The sequence below is a fragment of the Tarenaya hassleriana genome, unplaced genomic scaffold (genome assembly GCF_000463585.1).
Source record: "Tarenaya hassleriana unplaced genomic scaffold, ASM46358v1 Cleome25, whole genome shotgun sequence".
NCBI lineage: Eukaryota > Viridiplantae > Streptophyta > Magnoliopsida > Brassicales > Cleomaceae > Tarenaya > Tarenaya hassleriana.
Genome location: NW_010965775.1, coordinates 2,360,183 through 2,375,130, shown reverse-complemented (window position 1 = coordinate 2,375,130; position 14,948 = coordinate 2,360,183). Strand labels below are relative to the sequence as shown.

General features: G+C 39.0%; 4 protein-coding genes across 11 annotated transcripts in view; 2 read left to right on the top strand and 2 right to left on the bottom strand.

Moving 5' to 3' along the window:
• The first annotated feature begins 1,119 nt into the window (after window positions 1-1,119).
• LOC104816642 (BEL1-like homeodomain protein 1) lies at window positions 1,120-4,797 on the top strand. Of its 3 annotated transcripts, none has more exons than XM_010545567.2 (5): window positions 1,120-1,498; window positions 1,921-2,620; window positions 2,897-3,168; window positions 3,523-3,583; window positions 3,694-4,797. In XM_010545567.2, the coding sequence occupies exons 2-5, from the start codon at window positions 2,048-2,050 to the stop codon at window positions 4,507-4,509; spliced, it is 1,722 nt and encodes a 573-aa protein (XP_010543869.1). In that variant the 5' UTR covers window positions 1,120-1,498; window positions 1,921-2,047; the 3' UTR covers window positions 4,510-4,797. The 3 variants fall into 3 exon arrangements, with proteins under 3 accessions (XP_010543869.1, XP_010543868.1, XP_010543867.1); XM_010545566.2 differs by having other exon boundaries at window positions 1,128-1,498; window positions 1,963-2,620; window positions 2,834-3,168; XM_010545565.2 differs by having other exon boundaries at window positions 1,128-1,498; window positions 2,834-3,168.
• LOC104816643 (BTB/POZ domain-containing protein At3g05675) lies at window positions 4,391-7,830 on the bottom strand. Of its 6 annotated transcripts, none has more exons than XM_010545571.2 (4): window positions 7,604-7,829; window positions 6,545-6,602; window positions 5,079-6,360; window positions 4,391-4,476 (listed from the first exon to the last, which is right to left on the bottom strand). In XM_010545571.2, the coding sequence occupies exons 2-4, from the start codon at window positions 6,554-6,556 to the stop codon at window positions 4,451-4,453; spliced, it is 1,320 nt and encodes a 439-aa protein (XP_010543873.1). In that variant the 5' UTR covers window positions 6,557-6,602; window positions 7,604-7,829; the 3' UTR covers window positions 4,391-4,450. The 6 variants fall into 6 exon arrangements, with proteins under 6 accessions (XP_010543873.1, XP_010543871.1, XP_010543870.1 ...); XM_010545569.1 differs by lacking the exon at window positions 4,391-4,476 and adding an exon at window positions 4,567-4,655 and having other exon boundaries at window positions 7,599-7,830; XM_010545568.2 differs by lacking the exon at window positions 4,391-4,476 and adding an exon at window positions 4,567-4,655 and having other exon boundaries at window positions 7,604-7,830.
• A 1,494-nt stretch (window positions 7,831-9,324) lies between these two features.
• Window positions 9,325-10,801, top strand: LOC104816641 (E3 ubiquitin-protein ligase PUB24). Its single transcript, XM_010545564.1, has one exon. The coding sequence runs from the start codon at window positions 9,399-9,401 to the stop codon at window positions 10,740-10,742; it is 1,344 nt and encodes a 447-aa protein (XP_010543866.1). The 5' UTR covers window positions 9,325-9,398; the 3' UTR covers window positions 10,743-10,801.
• Window positions 10,802-12,077: 1,276 nt separating this feature from the next.
• LOC104816640 overlaps window positions 12,078-14,948 on the bottom strand; it is a 12,246-nt gene continuing 9,375 nt past the window's right edge. Inside the window, exons 25-27 of the mRNA XM_010545562.2 lie at window positions 12,817-14,865; window positions 12,649-12,720; window positions 12,078-12,316 (exon numbers count right to left, since the gene is read on the bottom strand). Coding sequence (XP_010543864.1) covers window positions 12,296-12,316; window positions 12,649-12,720; window positions 12,817-14,865 — 2,142 coding nt within the window. The 3' untranslated portion in view covers window positions 12,078-12,295. The remainder of the gene's footprint in view (window positions 12,317-12,648; window positions 12,721-12,816; window positions 14,866-14,948) is intronic.

Here is a 14,948-nt window from a genome sequence, read left to right as displayed (position 1 = left end):
TGATAATATATATATATATATATATATATAAGTGTAGATCTTTACAAAAAAATACTTTACCAAAAAAAGCATAGAGGTATGAACATGTACATGGATGTCAAATCTTAATACACAAAAATTCAAATAAACCTTGGTCCCAACAATGCTATCATACTAAAGTATTCAAATAAATGTATTTGAGGTCCCACCAAAGGAAAATAACAAATAATAAATAAAAATAAAAAGGTTAGGTGTAGCATAGTGGTTGGTTTTGTGTTCCCTTGCCAATTTAATAGCTTTATCTTCAAACTCTTGCATCCAACCACAAAAAATTATATTCATCGAAAAAGAAATTTTTGGAAACGACAAGATATTTATTGTTTTTATTTATTTCAAACTCTAATGACACTAGTCAATTAAAATAGTAAAATCTAATTAACATTGTATTTTTTTCTCTCTCCTCGAGGAAATAATTTCTTCCTTATGCCTTGCTTGCTTGGACCGTGTTGCATCAAACATCTAATTTAGAGAAATTACATATAATTTCTTATTATAAAATTTTGATTTTCCAATTTCATGAGCCTTCACAAATTTATTAGTGTTTTTAGAGATATTTGGACAAGGTTTCATCATTCATAAGTATGACGTTATTTTGTTTGAAATTTCGTTTTATTTTTACTACTATTAATTTAGCTATCGACATGACTACTACCGTTTGTGATACTTGAATGACGTTGATAGAAATTTGATATATTTTTTAAAAAAATGGAATTTCGACCATATCTTCTATTTCGTTCATTGATTTATAAATTACCTAGTTATTCGTCGATGTTATATATTTATAAAATGTTCGCTAGTAATTAGTTGTATAAGATCATATATATAAACAAGGTAAAAACAAAAATGTAAAAAAGGAAGAATAAAATTTATGAAAAACAACAACAAAAGATCATATATTCTATTTCGTTCATATATTTATAAATTAACTAATTATCCATCGATGCTGTATATTTATTAAAAAAAATAAGAAAAATAACTATAATTATGGAAAACAAATAGCGAAGTAACAAAAAAGAAGGGTATCTTTTTGTTTTTGGATGTCCCTTTGATTTTTCGCCTCTCATCGTTTTGTTCTTGTTTTCACGCGTTCTCTTCTTCACCTTTTTGTTAAGAGAAGTTGCAGAGACTTTGAGAGTGGCCATGGAGGCTTCTCCAAATCTACAACTGCACCATTATATATGTATATATGTATGTGTGTGTATATATAGATATGCCTATCTCCATAGCAAAAATAGACTATTTTTAAAATAAATAAAAAAAATTAAAATAAAAAGCCATCTTTTAGATCTTACTATACGTGGACAGGTGACTTCTGTTCCTTTCTCTTCCTCGTTATCATTGCATCTCTCTCTCTCTCTCTCTCTCTCTCTCTCTCTCTCTCTCTCTGTATGGGGTCTTTAGCTTTTGCTTTCTTTCATCAGTTCATATGATCGAGAACACGTGCAGAGATTAGATTCAGGTACATATATATACTTTGATTTTCCGTTGATGTTTTGCTTTATTCATATACTTGTTCGTCCGCAAATTATTATTATTATTCCAAATTCAATCAAAATATATATCGTTTTTGTATCAAGTCAATTGTAAATTCCTAGATCATTATCTTTTCTATGCCCTTGTTTTCGACCGACAAAATGATAAATACACACACATATATATATATTTGTAGTCCAAGTGTTGTGTGTCTGTATATGTCGGCGAACATGTATGTATACACGTATATCTATTTTCTTTGATTTCTGGTGATTGCTTTATTTTATTCAAAAACTTTGTTCTTCCATGGATTATCATGTTAGTATTAAATATATATATAGCTAATTAACGTAGTTTGTGTGTGTATATGTCATCGAACATGTACTTAATTATGACTTCTTGTTATAGCTTGAACGATCGCTTCACTTCACCGCCGTTTTATTTTCCAAGGCCACGTGATTCACCGGAAACCTTGGATTTCCCGGCGGAGAAGACGGAGACCGCGGCGGCGGCGGAGGATTAAGCTTTGCACAAGATGGTCCTCACGAATTCTGCAACTTACGTCCACTTCAACTCCGTCGTCGACCAAGACCCTCCTCCAAGCTCCTCCTCTGCCGCCGCATCCTCCACCGGAAACCTCCTCGCCTCACCCCACGCGCCGCCGCAACGTTTCCACGGCTACCGAAACAACAACGTTCCATCAGCTGTGTTGCATGGCTTCATCCCGCGCGTGTATGGCACGCCCATAGAGGCGGCGCGTGAGGCGACACGCGCTTACCAGCAGGGGCTCTCACTCAGCCTCTCCTCCGAGCAGCAGCAAAAGTCGAGGGACAGCATCTTGGCCTCGAATCTTCAGGGATTTGTGTCGAGATCCAAGTACTTAATGGCTGTTCAAGAGCTTCTTAAAGAGGTTGTTAGTGTTAATGATAATAAGACAGGGACTGAGAACAAGAATGGTATAAGCTTGTCGTCCAAGAGAACCGGCGATGACGTGGACGAAAAAACCACCGGAGAATCCGCCGGAGGTGAGGAAACTGGCGGCAAGGCTGCGGCGGAGGGACAAGAGATTCAGATGAAGAAAGCAAGGCTAGTTATCATGCTTGATGAGGTTCGTTTTTAACCAATTTACCTACTAAATATAATAAATTAATAACGAAATTTTTATACATGCAAAGACTGTCATCATCATATATTAAGATGTCTAAACTCCGATCGATATTACGTTTATTAACGATGATGTTATAAATAAAGATGCTTATATATAGTACGTTTATGTCATATAAAAAGATTGGTTCTGTTGCATTCTTCATCGTTCTTGAAGGTGGACCAAAGGTACAAGCAATACAACAACCAGATGAAGATGATAGTGTCGTCCTTCGAACAGGTCGCAGGCTCGGGTTCGGCCAGAACGTACACATCTCTCGCTCTCGAGACCATCTCCAAGCAATTCAGGAGCTTGAAAGACGCCATTATCGGTCAGATCAAAGCTTTCAGCAAGTACTTAGGCCAAGAAGAGCCCAAGCTTAAGTTCTTGGACCATAACCTTAGGCACGGAATGGTTCAACAGAGCAACAATGCTTGGAGGCCTCAACGTGGATTGCCCGAGAGAGCGGTCACTGTTCTCCGAGCCTGGCTCTTCGACCATTTTCTTCACCCGTAAGAAACGAAAACCGCTTCTCTATATATCTTTACTTGTTTTCAATGAACCAAAGATCGTTAGGGATCTAACCATTCATCAATGGAGACTGCCCGTGAGTGAATACCCTTCTACCCAGAAAGAGAAAACGTGACAGGTAGGTTGAAGATTCACACGAAAACAATGCAGAAACTGCGGTTATAGAAATCGGATTAGGGTTCTTAAACAATGAACTAATGATGCAGACTCCGAAAGAAAATATTCTATATAGAATCTTCTTCAATCTTTTGAGGATTTGACGTTGTCATGAGAAGTAGAAACTTGTTTCTGTTCTTGGGTTTCGGTGGTTTCTGTAAATTCTCATACTTTGTCAGATATCCGAAGGATTCAGACAAGATTATGCTGGCTAAACAAACCGGTCTGACCAGGAGCCAGGTACCGGTTTTTTCATACCGGAATCTACATCGAAATTTCATGTATTCGTAACGCTATCATAATGTTTGAAGAAAGAAAACTTTTTATGGTGGGTTATGAAATGTTTTCAGGTGTCGAACTGGTTCATAAACGCTCGTGTTCGTCTCTGGAAACCGATGGTGGAAGAGATGTATGTCGAAGAAACGAAGGATCAAGACAAGAACAACGATTCCACAAAGGAGAAGATCAGCCCGAACGTGAATCAAGACGAAGATTCGATGCCTAAATCGGTTGGTTACATCGCTAAGCAAGAGAAGATCCCTGTTTCTGAAGTTCCACAGAACAGTTTCATGAACAACAATGGCCATAGCAGCAGCATCTCAATATCTGTTCCTCTAAGCGCCTCGGTTTCAGAAACTGGATTCTCGATCTTGGGAGTGTCTGAATTCGAAGGAAACATGCAAGGGAACCCGAAAAAACTGCGTACAGACGAACTCTTGCACTCTCCAGAGCTCGTCCCCTCCATGGAAATGGATGCTGACAAGGTTGGAGAAGTGAGGAATGACAACATTTCCCCGAGATTCAGAGACGAGAAAGAGTTTCCGTTTTTCGCAAACAACACAAACTTCATCGGAGGTTTCGGGCCATACCCCATTTGCGAAACCGGGAGATTCGAGGCCGAGGAATTCACACCGAGTTATTCAGGCAACATCAATGGAGTTTCCCTCACGCTAGGTCTCCCTCACTGCGAAAGCTTCTCGGTTTCAGCAACGCATCAGAACTTCTTCCCAAATCAGAACATTCAGATCGGTCGGAACGTGGAAATGTCTGAACCAAACGAGTTTGGTGCCTCTGAGCCTCGAACTTCACCAGCTGCATACAACCCAATCAATCTGCAGAACCAGAGGAGGTTCCTGTCACAGTTATTACCAGACTTCGTTACCTGATGATACATTGCAAGATGGATAAGGAAACAAGAACAGTGGGTTCGGACACTTACTGCTCTCTTCTCGTTTCTTGGGGAACAAGGAAACTGTTACGGTATACATAGTATAGCTCTATACGTCTCATCGAATGATTTGAGAAGGAATCACTATTAGGAAAATCCAGGGTTTAGCATAATTTGTAAGCTGTATTCGGTAGACCAAAACAAAAGCATTGGTTACAAGAAACTAAGTCTGTAATATATAGATCCACAAAAACAGAGATGAAACAGAGCAAGAACTCTTCCCTAACCAGACTGAACAAGAAATTTCAGAACTTCTTTACGATTAAAGAGACGATCTTGTCACAGTATTTACAAATTCGAAGGACTGCCAAGGCATAATTGGCAAAGAACACAAAAGGGTTGACTAAGAGACCTAATCATGAGCCTGAGGGAGATGAAGACCCCCCCCCCAGTTTAAAACAGTTTTCATTTCATGCATAAGCCCTCCTTGAGTTTGAGACAAAAAGATTAAGATGCAATCAAAGGATCAATGGATCGATCGTTCTGAATCATGGAGTTATGACATACCGTCCTCGTTGCCGAGCAATGCCAATCTCCTCTTTGCAACCTTTGACCGGTAACACCAAACCTCGAAGGCTTCTGTCAGGTCTGGATATAATCCGTTCTTCCCTAACCAGTCCGTCAATATCTCAGCCTGGTCTGAAGATGGCAATGCAAGAATTATGGAGACGAAGGAAGATTCTGTGGCCTGCCATATTTCTCCGTCGATCTTGAACGTGACTGCTTCCTCGTCATCTGTAACGGCAGAATCAATCAAGGGTTTCGTGTTTCTTACCACCGGAAGCCATAGCTTTACCATCTGAAGCCGTTTCCCAGTCGGTAATATGACAGTGCCACAGCTTATGGCCTCTAGAACTTTCGAAGCCACTTCTATGACCTTGAATCTTACTTCTACCATCTCTGGCGTTGTTTCTAGTTTCTCGACAACCTTAACCACCTTGTCGGATGAGTCTACCCAAGTTATCACAAAGTCTCTCACAATCTCCATCTTCGTCAAGATCTGAAAAGCCCATGACAAATCCGACAAAAGCAAGAGGAATGCTCGGGTTTCGTAAGATTCAGGCTCAGCTGGTTTGAGTAACATAACTTCTAGGCAGTTAAAGAATCTAACGAATAGGCCCTTAACACATTCCTTTACCTCCAGCTTGATTTTGTCGTCAGCCGTCAACAAAGGGCCATCGTCATCTTCAGTAATCATGTATTCAAGCTGTTCTTGGGCCGAGGATTTGATGTCGTTCATCGGGGGAGGTGGGGATGATGTAGCAAATCTAAAGGCCGACATGAAGATGCCCATCACAGCTGACGGGTTGACCGGTTGAAGACGAGCAAGAATAGGTTCTGCCTCCGATCCCATCCCAGGTATAATCCTCAAAATCTCCTCTTCCTCGCCCTCTTCCCATGGAACAGCTTCCAAGTAGTTCACACAAGCAGTCATGATCTTGGGGCATCCGAGCTCTATGGCCACCCGGAGAACACCCAGTGCATTTTTCACGTTATGCCACGAGTTATCCTCCAAGACATCGGAAACAACATACAGAAGCCGTAACAGATTGATGTGATGGTCATAGTCTGATTCTTGACAGTAGACTTCCACACAGTACCGGGAATCAAGAATCTTGCAAGTAGGCCACTTGTCAGAGAGACGGTCAGCGAAATACTTGCTCTTCTCACTAAGGATTTTGGAGTGGCAGTATATCCAGTCGTCACGGCCTTCCTCGTTTCTTAGCCTCACAACTATATCACTGCTTGATCGATCACCGAATGTACATGAAGCCCCTGCATGGTTTTCCTGAGAAAAATTAACCAGAAGAACATGTATTAGCACTGAGTAATCATTACATTATACGATACTGCAGAATCTGAATAACTGAGGAAGACAAGGATGGCAGTTTTTGTCTTCTAGATAAACAAACACCAGAACCCAGAATGTCACTTGTCATTTTTTTACACAAGAAAATGGGCAACATACTTACTCGAGGCTCCATAAAGCAAACGCTGACTAATAGCCGTGACCTATATGCATCTCAGCACCTGAACACAGAATAACGCATTAAGAGAGGGGGGGAAATGACAATAAACTGAAAATGGTTGATCACTGAGAGATTTTCCGTGTCAATTGAACGAAAGGGCCACATGAATGGATGTAGGAACAAAATGTCCAGACAAAGAAAATTCAAACTGTGGAGTTCTCAACCAAAAACGTAATCTTGATAATATCTTTGGCCAGGAAAGCATGACTCAAGAGATAGTGTGTAACATCTTAGAGAAAAGTGTAGCGTGTTTCCGTTTAGTAGCTGTGAATAATGACAGATTGTATCTCCGTTACCCGGATTCCGGATAAATCAAAGCATCAAGTCAGGAAAATTCGGCAAATTCATGTATTACCAACACATTGTATCTCCGTTTTCCAGAGAAGATCCCAGTTTATGGTCTCAGAGACAGGGTGAAACACCCACCATAAGTATGAGTGAATTCCAACAGATTCCACAATTCATCAACAATGAACATATAATGCAAACAAATTTCAAAGCAACAGCCCACCACAGATTCTAACCTTAGATTCAATTGAAGTATAAAGGGGATCTCGATCACTAGTTCATTATGGAGCGAGCCATATAAAGATCCGACAGGGCATAAAAGCAAAGTTCAGAGCTGTGATAAAATGGTAATATAAAGGTACATATGGGCTACGATGAACACATTGCCCCAATACATATAGTTTTCCCTTTTGTCCTGAAGAACTCTCTTAGTCCTCTGATTCAAACAAAGTCATGGAGATTCACTGGGTAAGGAGCACGAAAAGCAAGCAGATTTTCATAGAACGGATGAAACCCTAGTCAAATACGAGCTCGTACCCACAAAAAGCATGAAACTTTAACCAAAAATAGGGAAAAAAAATCCAAAAATTGAATCTTGAAGAGAGCCATGAACTACCCATTTGAGAGAAAAGAACATTAAATTGAAATGAAAAGAAGAAACAAAAAAAAAAAGATTCTCGGAAGCTAAATCCAATACCAATACCAATACCTTACCTTATCTTCTCCGAATGTCGAGATTTCTTCGAACGGACAAGAACTGCCGCTTTGATCTTGCATCTGCCGAGACCACTCTGATAGATATCATCTAACTCTCTCTCTCTCCCAATTTTTTTTTATGCCTACTTGGGGAGTGGCGTTATGTGTGTCGGACAAATGTTGGGCTTATGGGACAAATCATCTTTTAGACGGTTCGTATATGTCTGAATCTTGTTGGGTCTTTTTGAGAGGACTGCTGATTTCTGTGTTCTTTGGGGCTGAGGGCCTCAGTTTTCATTTTCAGTGACAGATTTCAAGGGTAATATATTGGGGATATAACCATAAGGAATGCGACAATGTAACATATAATCTTATCTTTATAAACACTTGTGTATTTTATAGTATTACAGATTTTCTAACAAGTTTTTAGAATACCAAGGGATTGTAAATTAATGCACGACATTAATTGCTAATTTGATTTTTTTAGTTATATATATAACATAATAATAATAATAATAATGCCATATATATTTCTATTTTTCTCCGATGTATTATATATATGTATATATTTATATTAATTTTTCTCTGTTTCATTATTTTTCTCTTTTTTCTTTTGTTTTTATTTACATATTTAAAAAAAGTAGTTTGTCTTTTAATATATATCATATAATAGAAAATAGCATCAAATTTGTGATATTTTAGAATAATTTTTTGGTTAATGGAGAAAAAAAAGAGTCGCTCCAATAATGTTTCCTTATCTTTCCGACAAATAGAGACATATGTGCTTGACATTTTCAGCTCTTTATTTTTTACACATACATGCGTATACAAATACACGCAGAAATGTACACAAAACTATATATATATATATATATATATATACTGATAAATACATATATATATATATATATTATATGTTGAATATTGTGATTGACATTGCATGGTCAACTGAATGGGTACAAGTTGATTCGTAGGGAGCTGCTAATAAAACCTTGCAAGTTATAAAGTACGCCAGAATGGAGGGTGGACCGACTTTTTCTTTTCTTTTTTCTTTGTATAGAACTAATTTTTATTATTATTTTTTATAATTTATGGTATTTTATTGATTTTTTAGGTGATGTTTTTTTTTCGTATTTATTTATCTTATTATAGATCAAACTTTGTTCATACTGGTTAAATGAAAACCGACAGCATTATCAACAAAATGACTTTAATTTTTAATCAAGAATGTATCTGAGAGCAAATCATGCAAACGATCGTTTAATCTCTTTAAATTGCAATTTATATATCGTGACCGTGTGTTATAATTATTAGTTTATTTAGCTAAATAATTTCTCATAAATTATAGTTTTGCTATTTGATTATAGACTTATTCGATTTTCCAAATATTATGTTATTTATGCCTCAATAATAATAAAATTAAAATTAAATAATTTTTCAAACTAACTCTAGATAGTCTCTTTAGCATTGTATCGTGATTTCATTTTATATACGTATGTATGTATATATACACACAATGTATGTTTAATTATATGTAAAAGTAGAAGACGGTTGGAAGAATAAATAAATAAATAAATATATAACGAATAATTCGGTTGGAATTCAAAGTAAACGAAGCCGCAATCTCTTACCACCTTATTTAACACTCTCCAACCCAAGAATCAACAAAGTCCACTTCCTCCTTCATTATTGCCTCTTTTAATACCTCCACGTTAAAAAAAACATCATTACAATCACATACGTATATATATACACAGACACACATTATATATATTTCCTTAAAGAAATTATTCAATAGTTTCCATTAATTTCAATGGATGATGAGATCGAGATCCCTGAATACTTCATCTGTCCAATCTCGCTTCAGATCATGAGAGACCCCGTAACCACCATCACCGGCATCACCTACGACCGTGAAAGCATCGAGAGATGGATCTCCGACAAGATCAAGAGCAAGAGCAAGAACAAGATCAAGAACGCGAGCGTGATCGTGTTTTGTCCGGTCACGAAGCTCCCCTTGCCCGAGGATTCGGATCTTTTGACTCCTAACCACACGTTGCGACGTTTGATCCAATCTTGGTGCTTGGATAACGCTACACGTGGCGTCGATAGGATCCCGACCCCGAGAGCTCGTTTGGAGATATCGAACGTTGTGGAGATGGTCAAAGATCTGGATTCGAAGAGGGAGACGGTGAAAAAGATCGAAGCTTTGGCTATGGAGAGTGACAGAAACAGAAGGCTGATGGTCGAAGCCGGTGTTCAAAGATCTATGATCTCGTTCATCGTGAAGAGCTTCAACGAGGGGATAATCGAAGGGATCGAAGAATCTCTGCACGTTCTTCACTTGATCGGTGTTCCATCGGATGAAGCAAGAACGATCTTGATGGACGATGACCGAATCTTGGAATCTTTAACGTGGATTCTACGGATGGAATCGGATACGATCAAGATTATGATGAACAGGTCGTATACGATCGAGCTTTTAAGGACTCTAACGGAACATACGTCTTCTCATATAGTCGAGAGATTAAATCCCGAGGTTTTTAGAGGGATTTTAGGGTTTATAAGAGATGTAAACAGGATGAACTCAAACCCTAGGAGAGACGTCTGGGCAAAAGAAAAGAACTCGGTTATTAAACAAGCTGTGAGTGCAGCTCTTATGATTCTTCTGGAAACTTCTCCATGGAGCCGAAACCGAGTCAGCATCATCGAGTCAGGCGCAGTCCACGAACTCATCGAACTCGAACTGAACTCAGTGCCCACCGAGAAACGAACCACTGAGCTCGTACTCGGTGTTTTGTCTCGTCTGTGTTCTTGCGCAGAGGGTAGGTCACGGTTCCTTGCGCACCAAGGCAGCATCGCCACCGTAACGAAAAGGGTATTTAGGATTTCTCCGGCTGCAGACGATAGAGCAATCGCCATTCTCAATCTCGTGTCAAAGTTTTCGTCGGCTAATACGGTGGTTCAAGAGATGGTGACTGTTGGAACAGTATCTAAGCTTTGTACGGTGCTTCAGGTGGATTTTGCTGTGAACTTGAAGGAGAAAGCCAAGGAGATACTTAGGGTTCATTGTGATGAGTTCAAGAAGTTTCCTTGCGTCGACGAAGCTCTACTCACTAAGCTTGTAAGCTCTTCAAGTACTCGGCCAAAGGCTTGAGATTTATACTCTTTGATCTGTTCAATGCATTTAATTTCATTAAGGGTTTGTTTGATTCATTTCTTTGGATTTCTATGTATCTAGAAATCTCTCTCTCTCTCTCTCTCTCTCTCTCTCTCTCTCTCTCTCTCTCTCTCTCTCTCTTATCGTATGATGTGTATGCATTTGCATGGTTTAAAAGAGAGCTGTGATCTCCTCTCATGGGTAGTATTTTGAGTATTTTCCATTTAAAAATGGGGGTTTCGCCATTTATAGGGTTTTTAATTAGTATTATATTTTTAAATTTCGTGTAAGTAACGACGCTGGGATTTAAAGATGATGTTAAAGATGAGTAGTGTTTTGTTCTACTTGCGTTTCCAAGGGTACCTACTCACGTACATAAATCGCCATATATAATTAGAAACGATAATGTATGAACCCTGTGAATTGAGTTTGGATACGACATATAATATCTCTACAGAATCTTTCATTTCAAGGATTAATACATGCAAATAACACACAAAACTACAAAATACATCTAATATTTTTTTAAAATTAAGAAATTGTCATTAATATTTTTAATTACTAAATTATTTTTAAATAGCAAAAATATCTCATATAATTAAAAAATAAATAAAATTATCGTTATTTTAAAAAAAAATGCGCATAGTCAAAGTTGGAACATCGAGATATACGGATACAATACAATATCAGATTTCGAATCTTTATAATTTTGGATATGAGTTCGGTGGGGATATATATCTTTCTCTAGTGAAAGTAGTATGTTATTACAAATATAATGGATATTCACTCACACCCACAGAATTCTTCATATTCACTTTTCCCCTCTTATTTCGATATTATTTTTGTAATGATAAATAAATGCATAATAATTTTAGATTAAACCCAACTTTTATAAATTAAACGGTGAAATGGGATACAAAAAGTCTGTATGTCCCGAGTTCAAGCCTTAAGTCAGAGATGAAACATAATTCAGTCAGAGATGAAACATAATTCCAATCGCATGGTTTATTCGTTTCAGCACAAAACACCCGTTTACCAAAAAAAAATCTAGATTAAATTTAGGATCCCTTTCTATTACCACTTTTTCTTACTCGAATCTTTTATTTATAACCTCCCAATGGCTGCAAATACAATTTACATAGATGAGGTCTCATGGAGATGTTGTATTTTTTCCAGAAAATTTTTCCGATGCGTTGTCATGCAGTAAATATTTTTTTTCAAAAAATAAAAACAGGAGAAAGGGAATCATAGTTCCAAGTAGTAACCGACCTGCATTTGTAAAACTTAATTCGAATCGGTTGGTAAAAAAAATGCTAAACATGAAACGCGAAGAAAAGCAACGTGAAGACAAATCATTATCAGTCACTGGTTTTGTCACTTAAATCAAAATTAAATGTACATTTAACATACAAAGTACAGAAGCTGGACTGACTGGTGTTTATGCCTACAACCCAAAAACAAAAAAAAAACAAAAATCAGATTGTCCTAAAGTTGAATCTAACATCTTCTATCTTGTTTAAGTTGCCGCCGCCAACTTCCTTTCCTTCTGGTTAAAGTTGCCCCAATTTCTCCTGTAACAGTCATAAAACAAAACATAAGTGAGCTTTGATTAAACAAAAAACAGAATAGATACACGCAGTTCAAGTCTTGAAATCAATGGAGGCAAGGGAAACGGGGACGAAAACCCGAGAGTCTTTCGAAACAATCACGACTTGCGTATGGAAAAACCCGAACTCTGTTTGTCAAAGCCAAATGGGAACTCATCTCATGCCATACTTGCAACAATAGAACATGACGAGAGAGAATGACATCTAAACCTGACCATTGAAAATGGGGAAGCTTCTGCCCTGGAGAATTCAAGACACAAGGAATAAAAGGAGAAAAAAGGAATCAGGAAACGAACCTGGAGCATTTGCATTAACTTTGGATGTTGCTCCAAAAGCTGACACAATTTGTTGCGGTCACTCAGAAGAGCCTACCACATAAAGGAGATGGATAGCTGCAATTAACTACAGTACATAGTATTAAACAAAAAACATTCAAACTTTTATCGGGTATGAGGATGACAAACCTGAATGGCTTCTGGAGATTTGAAGTATTCATGTAACGACATTCCCGATTCTTGTTGTTGCTGGGATGTACCAGCAGCTCCTTGCTGATTTTGAACTGGCTGTGATTGTTGCTGCACCTGAGACATCTCCTGTTGTTGAGAGGGTTGATAGTAAGGTTGCACCTGAGGGACTTGAGTCTGTTGCATCATCTGCATCTGATGCAAAGGAACCTGATAAGGATTTTGTAATGATACCCCCTGGTCCATAGGCTGAGACATCTGCATGGGTGGCCTGACATGTTGAGGAAGCTGCAAAGGGCGTTGTAGCTGCGGAAACTGCATCTGCTGTAACTGAGGTATTGACTGTGGGTTTACCGATTGCATGGAAGATTGAGGCATGGAGGGAGGAGGCAATATGCTCTGTGGCTTTTCACTTCCTTGATGTGGAGGATTTCCATAGAATGGCACGGGGAGAGAAGTCGGTCTACTAAAAGCAGGGGATGGCATTAAAGGTGGGAGAGGGTAAGTGGTCATTCCAGTACCTGAAGCAGAAAGACCACCCGACTGAGAATCAATGCCATGAGAACTTTGCGGTATTTCATTGGTTCCTCCACCTGCCTGGTTGTATCCAAAAGTTTGAAACGTAGATGCCCTGGGTGGCAACGAGGCATATGGGTTAGATGAGAATGGAGGTGATGTTGAAGGGAGTGGTGCCAAAAGCCGGATAGGTCCGCCTGAAGGTGGTGTTCCATGGCTAATAAATGGGGAAGATTGACTTGATAGAGGTTCAGAAGAATGTGGCACTACTGGTGAGATTGACGGAGGAGGCACCAGTGGTAAAGGAGGCTGCTTGGCCATAGCTTTCTGATCGTAAATCCCTCGAGAACTGGACACACCGTGAGTACTGCCGGCATGTTGTTGACTACTCTTTGGATAAAAGCCTTGAGGACCCATCCTAGAATCAGTCAGAATTTGACCCGACGATCCTGGGATGGGGTTATACACAGATGTAAACCCAGATTCAGATATACCTGCGCTCTTCAGAGAAGCTATTTTCTTTGGGTCCTCAGCTTGCTCAAATTTCCTGTCTGATGAAATGCTTGATTCCCGAGCTAATGGCATTTCAGACCGTGAAACTGACATCCTGGAGGAAAATTCACTTTGAGCATTCTCATCGAGATTAGATGTTAACGGTGTACCCATGTGAGAGAATTGACTACTTCCATTTGCATCACTCTCGGTCTCTTCAACAATGGAATGAGGAGAATTTTGTTCCGCCAAAACAGGAGCAGGCTGCAGAAGGTTATCATCAGGTTGAAGAAAGGGTAACTTGTCATCAGGTTCGTCAGATTCCTCACCATCAAATACTATATCTATTCCTTGCAGATCATCATCAGGATCAGTTTTCAACTGTTTGGGCTTACAAGAGGATTTTTTAGCATCCCTAACATCTGGAGTGGGGGTTTTCACTTGTATCACTGTCTCTCCAACCACAATGGAAGAAGCATTCTGGCCACGTTCTCTTTGCCTGGCCATAAATTCATCAACGTGAATAGATGGGGGTCTCCCACTGCTAGATCCGGCCCTTGAAATGGTTATGGCATTAGTATTACCAACAGTGTCAATACTCCTTTCCCTGGCAACATAATCATCCACATGCATAGAGGGAGGCCTGCTGGTATTCGGCTTACGCTGTCTAAATGCATCTCTACGGGTTGGAGCAGGAGCGAGTGGTGCAGGACCAGTTCCTCGTGACATTGTATTTTGGGTCAGTATGTCAACAGAAGAGTGTTCCCCTTTGGCACGCCTGTTAGGGCCTTCCACCGGTGGCATTTTCCTTTTAGAAGCAAGAGATGATTGGGACAGCCGTTCAGGTAATGATTCAGGACATTCCCACGAGAACTTTTCTTCAAGTACTCTTTGGTAAAGGTCGTACTCAAAACTTTCAAACACCACGTTCTCCATATCAAAATTCTTAGGAGAAACAAGAGCCTCCTTGCAGGAAATGATTTCCTCAACTTTGACGGAGCTAGTAGGCTTTTGCAGCAACAACAGCAGCGATTGTGTTAACTTCAAGACCACAAGTCAAAAGATGAGGTTAGTTTCAAGAACGCGAAAAAAAAAAAAACAAAATGAAAAGTGAAGCATGTAGG

Excerpts from the sequence above, each read along its gene's own strand:
- LOC104816642 (XM_010545566.2), top strand. The coding sequence starts at position 2,048 with ATGGTCCTCACGAATTCTGCAACTTACGTCCACTTCAACTCCGTCGTC. Across the intron at positions 2,621-2,833 it reads TAGTTATCATGCTTGATGAG|GTGGACCAAAGGTACAAGCA; the intron begins GTTCGTTTTTAA and ends TCGTTCTTGAAG. Across the intron at positions 3,584-3,693 it reads CCGGTCTGACCAGGAGCCAG|GTGTCGAACTGGTTCATAAA; the intron begins GTACCGGTTTTT and ends AAATGTTTTCAG.
- LOC104816643 (XM_010545569.1), bottom strand. Across the intron at positions 4,656-5,078 it reads ATTGCTCGGCAACGAGGACG|TGATTCCTTCTCAAATCATT; the intron begins GTATGTCATAAC and ends TTTTCCTAATAG.
- LOC104816641 (XM_010545564.1), top strand. The coding sequence starts at position 9,399 with ATGGATGATGAGATCGAGATCCCTGAATACTTCATCTGTCCAATCTCG.